The sequence below is a fragment of the Gracilinanus agilis genome, chromosome 1, assembly GCF_016433145.1.
Source record: "Gracilinanus agilis isolate LMUSP501 chromosome 1, AgileGrace, whole genome shotgun sequence".
NCBI lineage: Eukaryota > Metazoa > Chordata > Mammalia > Didelphimorphia > Didelphidae > Gracilinanus > Gracilinanus agilis.
In genome coordinates, this window is record NC_058130.1 from 684,215,868 (window position 1) to 684,230,139 (window position 14,272).

General features: G+C 34.7%; 1 protein-coding gene across 1 annotated transcript; it reads left to right on the top strand.

The window, feature by feature from the left end:
- The first annotated feature begins 5,119 nt into the window (after positions 1–5,119).
- On the top strand, positions 5,120–5,559 carry LOC123241641 (NADH dehydrogenase [ubiquinone] iron-sulfur protein 6, mitochondrial-like). The gene has a single exon (XM_044669234.1). The coding sequence runs from the start codon at positions 5,120–5,122 to the stop codon at positions 5,498–5,500; it is 381 nt and encodes a 126-aa protein (XP_044525169.1). The 3' UTR covers positions 5,501–5,559.
- Positions 5,560–14,272: the final 8,713 nt, after the last annotated feature.

The window sequence follows — 14,272 nt, forward strand, 5'->3', positions numbered from 1 at the left end:
TTCCTTTCCTTTCCTTTCCTTTCCTTTCCTTTCCTTTCCTTTCCTTTTCTTTTCTTTCCTTTCCTCTTCTTCTCTTTTCTTCTCTTTTCCCCATTCTGCCATCTTGGCCAGAAGACATGAGCTTTGGAAGATCTAGCAATTTGGGGACTTATCAGCACATTAGCAGTTATAACCAGAACAGCTCTTGGAAGTGATGACATTGCGAGCCAAGGTCAGATTGGATATAGTGAAGAAAGGGAGCATTGGTGCTCTTCAAGGAGCCCAGCAGAGAACCTATACCAAACCTAGAGAGAACATCTTAGGGACTCTGATAAAAGTGCCTCTAGGATTTGTGAGTTACTCCTTGGCCACAAATGTTCTCTGAGCTTCAGTCCACTTTCTCCTAGACTCCTATGTATTCGTGGAGTAGTATGTAAAAGACATTTAGTGAAGAAGAAATGTTTTATACCAACTGTACCATTGTAGTAAATACTCCTTTCTAAAATTTAATTAAGTATGGCTGATTAATTGATACCAATTGACACCAACCAATAATTATGTGATTAAAGATATAAGTTAAGACTCATGTGGTATAGCATTAGAAAATAACTCCCAACCCCTGCGAGCTACTCTGGGAACCCTGAATTGGCAGCTATTGAGCCATGCTCTAAGAACTGAGGTCAAAAGCAAGTCTGAGTTGGAAGAATAAGTCCAAATTATATGATTTGGAACAACAGTTCAGTCATTTCAGTCATGCCCAACTGTTGGCGACCCCATTTTGGATTTTCTTTTCAAACCTATTTGAGTAGTTTGTCATTTACTTCTCCAGCTCATTTTATAGATGGAAAAACTGAGGCAAACAAGGGTAAGTGACTTGCCTACAGTCACACAACTTGTGTCTGACGCCAGATTTCAACTTAAGAAGATGAGTCTTTCTGACTTCAGGGCCAGAAATTTATCTACTGTATGTGACATATCTATTTTGTTTAGTTATTTATTTCTACTTCTCTTATTCTCCTCCTCTAGTAAATTCAAAATCTTCCTCTCCTTTTTCTCTTCTAGATTGCTTATTTCATCTGAGAAGAATTTCTTATTCTGTTACTTTCACTAATTCTCTTTCTTTCCAATTTATTCTAAAATTTTCTTCTCTGGAAGTTCCTTCTAGAGTTTAAAGATGCTAATGGTGGAAATAAGTACATAAATATCTATATTAAAATGTATATATACAATATAATTTAAATACCTACAATATAAAAATAATTGTACATACACAATAAATATAAACTGGGAAGCTAAGTAGCAATGGATAGAGCACTGAGTCTGGAATTACAAAGACTTATCTTCCTGAATTCAAATCTGGCCTCAGGCATTTGCTAGTTGTATGATCCTGGACAAATCACTTAACCCTGTTTTGCCTCCGTTTCCTCATTTGTAAAATGAACTGGAGATGGAATTGGCAAACCCCTCCAGTATCTTTGCCAAGAAAACCTCAAATGGGATCACAAAGAGTTGAACATGGCTGAAACACCTGAACAACAAAAAATACAAACTACAAAGTAGTTAAAATATAAGGTTATTTGAGAAAAAAGGCTTTAGCAGTTGGGGGAATGAGGGAAGGCTTCTTGTGCAAATTCTTAACACAGAAATTCTTGATGTCCCTTCAACCCCAGAGCAAAATTTTACAAACTGAACAAACAGAATTTAAAAAAAAGTACTGAGGGAATACAGAATAAATAAATGGTAGAAAGGAGGTCTCACTTGATCAAAGATTTCTTTTTTTTTAAGGAGTGAAATAGAGTGCTTAATTCAATATAAATGATGTATTTTCATATGGCCATTGTCTAAGGACTAGCCTCTGCCAATTATCTAAGTTTTGGGTGATTTGGAGGTTTGTTCCCCAGTTGGCTGTAGAATGATGAATTTTTTTCAGTCAAAGAAACTCACAAAGACAGTCTACTAAAGCAGGGGGGGGGGGGCTGCTGCAGTTTGCATCGACAAAGGAAGCATCCACTGAGCCTTGAAATATGATAGTAATCATTCTTGCCTGGAATAGTTTGTCTTGGAAAGGAATGAATTGAAGGAAATGAGGTATGTAGCAGGAAAGCCTCCACTTTCACCTTTTTCTGGTTTCATCTTGAATGTTAAATTTATGTTCCAAGTTGAAAAAGGCTTGTCATATATGACAGTTAATTGCATAAATGCTATTATCAATGTTGGATTAACCCTGGGGTGTATTTTGAGCTCCTCAGTTAAAAATTGAGAAATAGTGAAAGGGAGGCACTTTCTAACATAACCCACGGATCTCTAGATATTGGCTGCAAAAGCAAGCACACACCCCAACTCAATGGATTTTTAAGAGCATGTCATTATGTGCAATCCATCAGCAATGACAAGAGTCAGCAACTAATGTGAAAGTGTTTTATCTCTATAACCAAGCCTGCTGAACCAGGAAGTGGAATTAAGCCAATCATTTACTCATCATTGCTCAGTAGAACTTGGACTATTTCAGGATTGGAAGATTGGGGTTCAAATCTTGCCTGACTCTTAATACCTGGCTTATTACATCATATAAAATATGTCCATTTGCATTCATTTGAGCAACATGTAAACACTCTGGACTTCAGTTTCTTCATCTGTAAAATGAGGAAGTTGACTCTAAATTTATAATCTTATTAGATAAAAGTATGCCTATTTCCCTAGAAAAATATTTTAAAAGAAGTGATTTTCCATACCCATCTCAACCATATCACAAATTAGAGCCCAGGAATTGGTTAATTTTAGTGCAGTTACCTATAGGTAACTAGGTGATGAAGTAGATAGAGTGCTGAGCCCTAATGTCAGGAAGACATCATCTTGAATTCAAATCCATACTTATTTATTAGCTGTATGACCCTGGACAAGTCATTTAGCCTTGTTTACCTCATTTTCCTCATCTGTCAAGATGCTAAGAGCTGGAGAAGGAAATAACCACCACTCCAGGAGCTTTGCCAAGAACAACCCAAATGGGATCATAAAGAGTAGGACACAACTGAAACAAATGAACAACCTATACTCTGAACTACTGAATTTACAGATTTTTTTTTGTAAAAAAAAAAAATAGGCATGATCCTAGTAATTTTATATATTATTTATATATATTTATATGTATGTAAAAATAATTTTCTCTTGGGTAGTAGAAAATTATGGTGAAACTTAGCAGAAAAATACATTAAGTGGTATTAAACTATAAAAAAAACAGTTTCTAAACCTGCTTCTACTAATTTGATCTTCAGTTTCCTTAACTGTAGAAGGGGGAGAAATTGGTTAAGTCATGTCCAAGATTCTGACTCTAAATTTTATGACTAAAATTTCAGGCAAGGTTGAGTCTGGGGCCTGTGTGTGAGCAGGGAGAGCAGGTTGAAAAACATTCTTAATGGAAATCATGATAAGAAATAGCATGAATTTAATCTCTTTTTTGTTTGTTTCCTTAGATGGCTGAATTTGTTCCAGTCAGACTAGCAGGATGAAGCATAAAGAATTGCAATTAAGAGTAAGAAGAAATAGGCTCAAATCCATAATTCCACTATTCAGCTGTGTGATTGTGGGTCTTTCAGGATCTGACCTGACTGACCTCAAGTTCTCTGAGTCTTGGTTTTTCATCTATAAAATGAATATAATACCAACTTCATAAGTTTATTATAAGGAAGGCGTTTTGCAAACTGTAAAGCCCCAGCTTTCTTATTATTACTGCTTCACTGAACTAGCTAACATGTCCTTATTTCTTCTATGGCTTCCTAAAAATAAAAACTAAAAACATATGAAATTTTTCACCCTAGACTTTTGAAAATTGAATGACTAGGTATGGGTAGTCATACTCAGGCTATAAACCATTGGAGCTGCAATGGTTAAAAAAAGTTTATCACTTGATTCTCACCTCATAGTGATCAACATCTCTCTGAATTTAGGTAGACTGTTGCTTGGATGAAGAGTCCATCACCAAGTCTGCCATAAAATCCTTTTGGGGTAATAGAACTTGTTAGAGCTTCTGTTTTTCTGGTACAGGCAAGATGAGGCATCAGATGAGGATGGCTTTCATTGTGGTGGGGGAAGGAACAGATGCTTCTATTTAACAGAAACACAGAACTCCCTACATTAGACAGGACCTCAGAGATCATCCAGTGCAACTTGTAACTCAACAGGATCTATCTTATCCTTCATAAATAGTCAGGAGAGGTCCTAGAATAAAGAAGACATTTTTAAAAAAATGATGGTGATAATAATAATCAGCATTAAGGATCCACTGTATCCAATAGCATTTTACTGGCTTGGGTCTAAAAACTTGCCAATTGACTATAATCTGAAAAGATCATAAATTTTGGATTTCCCTCCTTTAATCTGATTCTTTTAAAATTAGTCTCCTGTAGAATACAGTATAGAAAATGAAAAATACTCCCACTAAAATATTAGCCATTTTATCAAAGGTCATTCATCTAATGGAAACTAAATCAATTTGTGGTGTTTTTGGTTTTTTTTTTTTTTTTTTTGGTTTTGCTTTTTTGGATTACAGAGAAACCAGGAATCCACTGATTAAAAACAGACATTTGATCAAAGTCAGCGAAATTTTCTTATGCACGTGTAGCATCCAATATGATATATTAAGACATGATGTTTATCATCTCTAGTTTTGGTGTCTACTGTGAAAATGTATGAACTTTGATAGCCTCCCCACTCTCCTTAACAAAGTCCAGGAAGTTGTTCTTCAAATAATTAGTCATGAACTCCTCAGGCATTCTCCCCAACATGAATCAGCACCCTGATCTGTATACCAGGTCCAGGCTCTCAATAACTGCTCATACATGACCTAGGGAAGAATCTTATCTTTATCATATGTGGGATGCTTAATTCTATGCTAGAACCCTGCAGACCAAGATAAGATTTGCAGATAAAATATTTCCTGCTCCTGGTTAATAATGGGGGAGTCTGAGTTTCTTCCATGTGAAGAATGTATGAAAAGACATGAATGTCACATATCACAAGCGGAGAAGTCATGAATGAATTTGAATCTATACTGGTGGTCAAAAGATTATTAGTGAGATCACAGATCTATTGAGAGATGAAATATATATATCCTTACTCATAATAACATTGGTTTAGGGGAAAGATGGCGGCGTCTGCGGCGGTGGCGTTTGTGACCTTCGGCTGCCTTCTGGGCCGCAGCCAGGGCTTCCCTGTGGCCGCCAGATGTTTTGGTGTGCAGGTGTCGCCCACGGGGGAGAAAATTACCCACACAGGCCAGGTTTATGATGAAGATGATTACAGGAGGATTCACTTTGTTGGTCGCCAGAAAGAGATAAATGAAAACTTTGCAATTGATTTGATAGCAGAGCAACCAGTAAGCAAAGTGGAAAGTCGAGTGATATCATGTGATGGTGGAGGAGGAGCTCTGGGTCATCCAAAAGTATATATAAACTTGGACAAAGAGACTAAAACTGGGACTTGTGGGTATTGTGGACTTCAGTTTACACAACATCACCACCACTGAAACCAGTTATACACTGAAACCAGTACAATTTTCTGCATGTAAGAATTTTGGTATTTTAAAAAAACGTATTCAAGAATCACAAAATATAAGCTTTGTTTAAAAAATATTCTATGAATAGAACATGATTGTTGAATATAATTTAAGTTTAAAGTGACTTTTTCCCCATGAAATACAGTCCTTGAACTGCATTAGTTTTTTGCAAGTCAGTTAGTCTTTTAACACACTGGCTTGGTCTCTTATGAAAAATCAAAACCTTTCTGTTAGCAAATGTTAAAATAAAACTACTTTAACCTGTTTATATATTGAATTTTTGGTGATAGTTCAGAGATGATAAAGACAACCTTACATAGATTAGAAAAAGAACTGAACTCTCAAAGTCAAAAAAAACTTGAGTTTGCCTTTCAGTTCTGATACTTACTAGCTTTATAGTCATAGATAAATCATGTAATTTCTCAGAGCTTATCTGTAAAATGGAATGTTTTTTCTTATATCAAAAATGAACATTTCAATATTAAGAATAGAAAAGAGAGTTGTAATTAAACTATTATGTATAGTTTATATATGTTTATGCCTGGCACATATAATAGTAGGCGCTTAATGAAAATATTGATTGATTGTATGTATTATATTTAATATGATAGTAAGAAAACTTCTCTGCTTGTCTTTGTCCCTTTTTGAACTTCTGCTCTTTTCTGTATATCTTAAAATATAAAATGTTTCACTGATAATCTTTTTTTCTTGCATCATTACGATAATTACTCAGTTTCTATCCCTACTAAAGGGAAGGCCTTCCTTGTAACAAGTAGCTGTAGCCAAGCAAACAAATCAATATGTTGGCCATGTCTGAAAAAAATGTATGTCTTATTTTGTACCATTATTCCATCACCTGTTCTAAGATGCAAAGAAATAAAGAATGCTTCACAAAAAAAAAAAAATAATAACATTGGTTTACAAAATGATTGTTATTGTTTGTCCTTTGTTTTCTTTCTTTTTTAAAAAAAAACCTTTATCTTCTGTCTTTGAATTAATTAATTAAGTATTATTTCCAAGGCAGAAGGGCAGTAATAGCTATGCAATTGGGATTAAGTAACTTGCCCTAGGTCACAAAGCTAGAAAATGTCTGAGGGCAGATTTGAACCCAGGAACTCCCATCTCCAAGCCTGGCTGTCTATCCACTGAGCATTCTAGATTCATTTTCAAAGAGGTCCAAAGATATCACAAGGTCATGTCTTTACTTGCTCTTGAATTGAATTTAAATGAAGTGGAGTTGCACAAAGTCTTTAGCCTCATTCCCTTTTCCAGAGACACAGAAATCCAGTGGTAAGATAAAATTTAATATAACTGATGATGGCCCAGGATGTAGCAGACAACCTTGGCATCTTCAGTCTCAGATCAAGCTCTAAACACTCCATGGCCTTCATGGCAATTGAAACACATTGTTCTCATCTGCCCATTCCTCCAAGGGGACGTTTGCACATGCTTGGGTTGATGTTCCCCTAACTCACTCATTGAGTTTGGAGCCTATCGCTTTTCCTCAAACTGGTTTAGCCCATCTGGAGAGATGGTTTTACTAGGATAAGGCTGCAGATGTGGAGTATAGGAGGTATTCTAGCACCTCTAGGGTGAGAGCTTGCTGATCCCTTTTCAGAACTGTTCATCTACCTTTAGTGTTTACATTTCATTTAGCTCTTACCTGTGGTTCCAAGAAACTATATCCAAAGCTAGATGGAAAGGACGTTAGAAGGCATTGAGTCCAACTCTTTCATTTTCTAGAAAAGTAACCATAGACTCAGAGACAAAAAGCTAAGCTAGTTAGCCTAAGGCAGGCAGGATCTGACCCATGGTCTTCAACAGCTCTATCTATATTATACCATGCTGCCTCCATAACTGTTCCAGCTAGAGTAAAATCTTATTACAGTTTTTTTTAAGTTTCCAACTCTGTATTCTTTTTTGCTCTCTCCTTTATTATTCCCTACACTAATTTTACTCCTTAGCAAATTCTCCTTAATTATATGCACCTTAGGTGAAAATTAAATCATCAAAAAGACCTTCAGGTTCACTGTTCCATCTAACAATTCATGCCTGAAGTAGCACAGATGGGGAAACCAGCAGTCTAGCATGTGTCAGACTAGAATATTTTGCATGTTGTTTCCTGGTACATTGTTTTTTTGGATGCTGACAAGATTTCATCATTTTTCCTTTCTTTATCACTAACGAAGTTAAGTAGGAGTTACTTTAAAGTCCTTGAAAACTTCTAAATAAAATAGTGGCCAAGGAGAAAACAGTGATCACCTTAATTATAGTAATGGGCTGGAACTGAAATGGGAGAAATATCTAAATTGGGCAGTATGTCATGTGACAATTCCCTTTTGTTCTTTTCTGTATTGTCATGGAAAACATACCTCTATATTGGTCATTGTTGTAAAAGCATACTCATTCAAAGCCCCAAACTCCAAAATAAAACCAAAGATACATTAATGTAAAAGACAACTCCCACAGTTCTTTCTCTGGAGGTAGATAGCATTCCCCACATGTGGCAATTCCTACCCTCCTCAAAAGTTTGAGAGTATTTTCTCAAATATTCCTGGAATACTTTGTCAAGACCTATCACCATCTCACTCCTTCTTTGCTGCTATTGTCTGTTATTCACTCATTTGTGTATATGTCATATGTTTTCTGCTAGATTGTAAGTTCCTCGAGGGAAAACCAATATTGTTTTTCATTTTTATTTTCCAAGCACTGAACAGTGCCTTATACCTAAGTCCTTAATAAATGCTTATAAAGGAAATGCCTGAGATGACTGGCAAGATAGATGACTTTTTCCTTAAGCTTCTTCGAACTCAAAAGGCTCAGGAAAGAAATTATGAAGATATAGAGTAAATCATGCTGAATCTATGATATAATACAAAAATACTTCAGAAAAAGTCTTTAAAACTCAATAATATTAGGAAATTTAAATACTTCAAGACTCTGTTCAGCTTTGCCTACTCTTCCCTTATCTATAAATCTCTCCCTGTACCAGGTACCAGTGAATACAAGCAATTCCTTAGGTTCAAGCTTCAAGGGACCACTATGGAAATTCTTAAATGGTCCTCCTATAGCAATGAGTGGTTCAGCCTGTGTCTTCCCGTCTTATAAAAGGTGATAAGAGAGGCACCAATTCTTCCTAGCCTTAAGGAAAGGGAAAGGAGCATGAAGGAAGAAAGCCGAGGGCAATGTGGATTCTACAGAGAACTCTGTTTTGGGAAGGCAGGTAAAGAACATCCCTGAGGCACTAGGGACTGGAAACTCTGCTAGATCTGGTCCTTGAATTCCTAAAGTTTTATTCTTGGCAGGGAATCAGGCAAGACTCCTACACTGCTCATTCCCCAAAGTAAAGATCCTAAGAATTCCCAGGCTCTGGGGTATTATGTAGAGGGGGAGGAGGAAAAGAATGAAAAAAGAAAGCAGAGACAAGTGACTGGGATTTCAAGAGAAAGGAAAAAAGAACAAAAAAGTCCAGGGACAAAACTCAAATCAAAAATCTACATGCAGATTAACTAATAATTTTATGAAAACAGAAAGAAAATTGAGTAAAAATTAAAGAATCAGAACATTCTGAACCAGTCCTTTACTATAAAAGAGGATGAACAAAGAACTCTGGTCAAAAATATAATTCCTTGGAATCCCTAGAACACATGAAACTACTAAATGGTAGGGAAAAAAAAACAAATAAAGATGACACTAGGAATGAAATTGTTTGAAAGCAGAATCATCAATGCAGAATTTAAAAAAATCTTTTATTAACCCAGCAGGGTTCAGGACTTAGGTAATATAATAGGTAATCTCTCCAAAAATAAAGAGTTTGCAATAAAGAAAATAGCAGAAATGGAACATAAAAATACAAAAGTGGGAAAAAATGACAGAAGAGAAGCAAAAGGAAACAACTTTAAAAGAAGTCACATATTCTGTACAGCCCAAATGAATGAGCCTGAAAATAGCAAGTAAATAAATAATTTAAGGATTACAAGTCTACCAGAAGAATGTTATCAATAACAAAAATTGAACATCATATTATAGACTTTTGAATAAAGAAAGTCACATGGAACTTTGAAATAAAGAGAACAAGGGAATAGGAAGGAAGTACACATTTATATGTCATCTACTATGTGCTAAGCACTTTACAAATTTAAATTATTTGACACTCACAATAACTCTGAAAGACTGAGGTTACTATTATTCCAATTTTACATTGAGGAAACTAAGGCATTTAGAAGTTAAGTTATTTGCTCAGGGTCATATCATTAGTGATTGAGGCTGGATTTAGATTCAGGTCCCTCTGACCCCAGGTCCAATGACAAAGCACTATTTTATCAAATCTACAGTTAAACACCACAGGGAAAACACTCATCTCTAAAATGTCAAGGCATACAGTATAGCAGTTAAATTTCATAATTTGAGTTAATAAACAACAAACCTTGCAAATTTGCAGATGAAAAACCTTTAAATATGAAGAAATCACAACTGAAACAACCTAGGATTACAATACTGTAATATAATACAATACTGTAATATAATATAATAAAAAATCATGTATTTTGTACATTACCAGGAGCAATCAGGTAGTTCAATGGATTGAGAACCAGGCCTAGAAATGAGAGGTCCTGTATTCTAATCTGACTGTAAATACTTCCAAACTATGTGAACCTGGGCAAACCTCCATTGCCCAGATTTACCACTCTTCTGTCTTGGACCTGATATACAGCATTTATCCTAAGATGGAAGGTAAGGATTTTTTTTTAAATAGCATATTACAAAAGCCAAGAAGCTCAGTTGATAATTAAAAACAACACATTTCCAGAAAACTGAATCTAAATATAAATGGAAAAGATGGATCTCCAATAAGACAGACATTTGGGGCATCATTACCAAAAATAAGAAAACAAGAACAAAAATTTGGAAAAAGGTAAGGTTAAAGTATAAAAAAATTAAGTGGTTGGAAGTAAAAAGAATGATTATGAACTACACCTCTAATTGAGTGAGAAATGAGAAGAGTCTAAAGTGGCTGAGGGGACAAATAAATAAACAAAAGAGAAGAAAAAGAAATTACTTAAGTAAAGTCATGAAACTTGGGATGAGGCAAGTAAATAAAAGTTTGTGCTGAGGGAGAAGGGAAAGGTCTAGGAATATGGGAATAGACTAACATTCAGGTAGTATGTCCAAAACTAATTACAGAGACAAAGTGGTGACAAAGAAAAAAATGATAAAAATGATAAAAGAAATAAATTAATAAAAGCACAAATCTAATCATCATAACCTTAAATGTAAATGGGTTAAACAATACAAAAAAAAAAGAAAAGGGAAAAATGTATGATAATAGACAAGAAAACAAAACCCAACAACTAGCTGAATTTAAAAAAACATGCATCTAAAAATATAAAAATATGCAGAAAAAAATTTAGAGGTAGGCACAAAATTTACTATGCATCATATGAGTACAAATAAGTTTGAGTTTTAATCAGGTTATCAAAGAAAGCAAAGCAAAAATAAAAATTAATAATATTAAAAAATGAATACAAAAGCTACATTATGCTTAATACACATAGATAATGAAAATAACCACAAACACTCATTTACTAAAAGACAGTATCTAAATTTGAAAAGGAAAGGTTAATGGACTTGCAAAAAGATACAGAGAGTAATGCTAAGATAATAAAAAATTATGTCACCAAATTAATTTATAGAATATTAAATCGATAAAATTATCAAAGAGCATAATTTACAAATCTTGGCAAAATAATAAAATTGTGAACAAAAGGTCCAGAAAATCAAAGGAAATGGAAAAAAAATTAAAAATTATTAAAAATAGTACATCCAGACTTCAAGCAAAAATCATCAAAATTATTTGATACTGATTTAAAAAAAGAGAAGGTGAATCACATAGTTACAAAAGAATCAGTACAAAACCTTAATGGCCCTTTGTTCAGTAAATTAAAGAATAAAAACTACTTGGAGAACAACTCCTATTTGGCAAGAACTTACAGAAAACAAGAAAATGGTTTGGTACAAATTAAAGTTTAAACCAACATTTTATATCAAATGTCAGAACAAACTTGAAATGAATAAGCAACCTGAAAATGAAAGGTTATACAACTAAAAAAGAAAAAAATTTGGCAGAGAATGAAATCAGGTACTTTTTACAGATATGGCTAAGGAAGAATTCTTAACCAAACAAAGGATAGCATCAATTACAAAGATCTCATAATTTTAACTACATGTAATTAAAAGTCTTTTGCATTAATAAAATCATTGCATCTAAGATAAGAAAGGGAGTCATCCTTTGAGAAAGAATCTTTGCATCAGTTATCTCTTGTGAAGATCTGATATGATAATAGGTAGAGGCATCTAGGTAGCAGAGTGGATAGAGTGTTAGGATGACCTGGGTTTAATCCTGTCTTAGCTACTCTCTAGTTATGTGACCCTGTACAAGTCATTTAACCCTCTGTGCCTCAGTTTCCTGAAAATGAAGATATTAACATCTACTTCACAGTGTTATTATGAAGATCAAATGAGTTAAGCATTTTTGAAAATCCTGAAGCAATATAAATGCTATCCCTAACATCATCTTTATCATCATTATTATTGCCTAGGATTCAGGAGGGGCAGCTAAATGGTACAGTGGGTAGATTGTTAGGGCTGAAGTCAGAAAGACTCATCTTCCTGAGTTCAAATCTGACCTCAGACACTTGCTAGATATGTGATCCAGGGCAAGTCACTTAACCCTGTTTATTTCAGTTTCCTCAACTCTAAAATGAACTGGAGTAGAGACTGACAAATCACTCCAGTGTCTTTGCTAAGAGAACTCTAAATGAAGTCACAAAGAGTACAGCAGGACTGGGAAATGACTGAAGGATCTGATATCCAAGAGAGCTAAGAAATTAACACAGAATGGTAAGACAAAGAGCAATTCTCTAATGAATAAGTGATGAGCACTAATTAACAAATGGTTGTGAAGAGAATTAAAAAATGTTAACATCCATATCTTGGAGCTAAATGGTTCAGTGGATAGTATGGAACCTGGAGTCAAGAAGACACATTTTCCTGCAAATCTGGCCTCAGACACTTACTGGTTGTATGATCCTGGGCAAGTAAGTTAGCCCTGTTTGTCTCAGTTTCACATCTGTAAAATGAGTTAGAGAAGGAAAGGAGAAATCATTCCATTTTCTTTATCCAGAAAATCCCATATGGGATCATTAAGAGTTGGACATGACTGAAAGGACTGAAACAACAAAGTCATCACGATAATAAGAAAAATACAAACCAAAGCAATTCAGATATTTCTGGCTTCACATCCAGCAAACTGTATTAATTAGAATCTTGAACCTTTGGACTCCATCTCCCAAAATTCCTTTTCCTTTTCATGTATGTGCGTGTCAGGTTGTTTGTATATAGTTTTGGGGTCTCCGCCCCCTTGCTCTCCTCTTCCACATAGGTGGCTTGGGTGAGCTTCCTCTGGACACTAGCCTTTTAGTTTCCCTTTTGTTTCAAGTTTTATTTTAATAAAACTTTTTAAATATAATACTTGAATATAGAATTAGGTATTAATCAATGATACATGTAAAACCCAATGGAATTGTGCATCGGTTAAGGGGGGTTAGGAGAGTTTGGGGAGAGGGAAAGAACATGAAACATGTAACTATGGGAAAATACTCAAAATAAAAATAAAAATAATAAATAATAAAAAAATAAATATAATACTTAGAGTATTGGATATTAATTTTAAAATCTACAAAACCAATAAAGAAGTCAAAAGATAGAAAGAGTCAGAATTGGAAGGTTTGCAGAAAATTAAAAACATTAATACGTTGTTAGTGGAGTTGTGAATTGATCTAACCATTCTTGAAAACAATTTGGAACTATACCTAAAATATCTATACCCTTTTCAGAGTTCTTATTGCTAGGTTCAGGGATATGGAAGACAGAAAGAAAAATGTATGTATTTGTATACACATAAACATAACATTTATGTATATGTACAATGTAAGGTTTAATTAGTTAATTAGCTGCATTAAGAACAGCTCCTAGTTAGAAGCAAGAGTTTCAGCCCAGAGAAAGGGTTTGTCATTTTAAATCTATTCCCTTAAGGCAGAGCCAGAGGAAAAGGGTGATGTCAGCCCCTTAAGAAAATATTCCAGAACCCCCAGAGAGAAGAGTCAGTTGGGGCTCTCTTGAACTGGTCCTCAAGAGAGTAGGTTGACTGGTTAGTTTTCTCTGAGAGTGATTTTTAGAGATAACTGTAAGGAGTTGAAAAACCATCTGGAAAAGTCAAAGAAAAGTTTGGTGTGAGTGAAGACTTTTCTGAGAACAAGAGGACCAGCTACCAAGAGGGTACACTATTTTCCTTTAACTGGTACAGTGAGAGCTTTGGGCATCCTGTTGAGAAGTCTGACAGCTTAAGGATTTCTAGCCCCCATTTTGACAGTTAGACTGAAACAACTTGTTACTTTTAATTTATATTTTAAAGAGGTTAAGAATAGTTAAAGTTTATAAATTAGAATAAGGTTAGAAAGATAGATTTGGGTGTTAGGTAGAAAGTGGTAGAATATTTTAAGGAGGTTCACCTTTGGTGGACAAGAAGAAAATCCTTACAGATCAGTTTGTTGGGATATAGCTAGTAAATCTTAGATTTAGATTAAGAGTTTTCCTATTTTATCTTCACCTCCTTTTCCTTTCCCTGACTCTCCTAACAAAATTAATAAATAGGTATTGGATTATACTGTGTCCAGCAGCTTT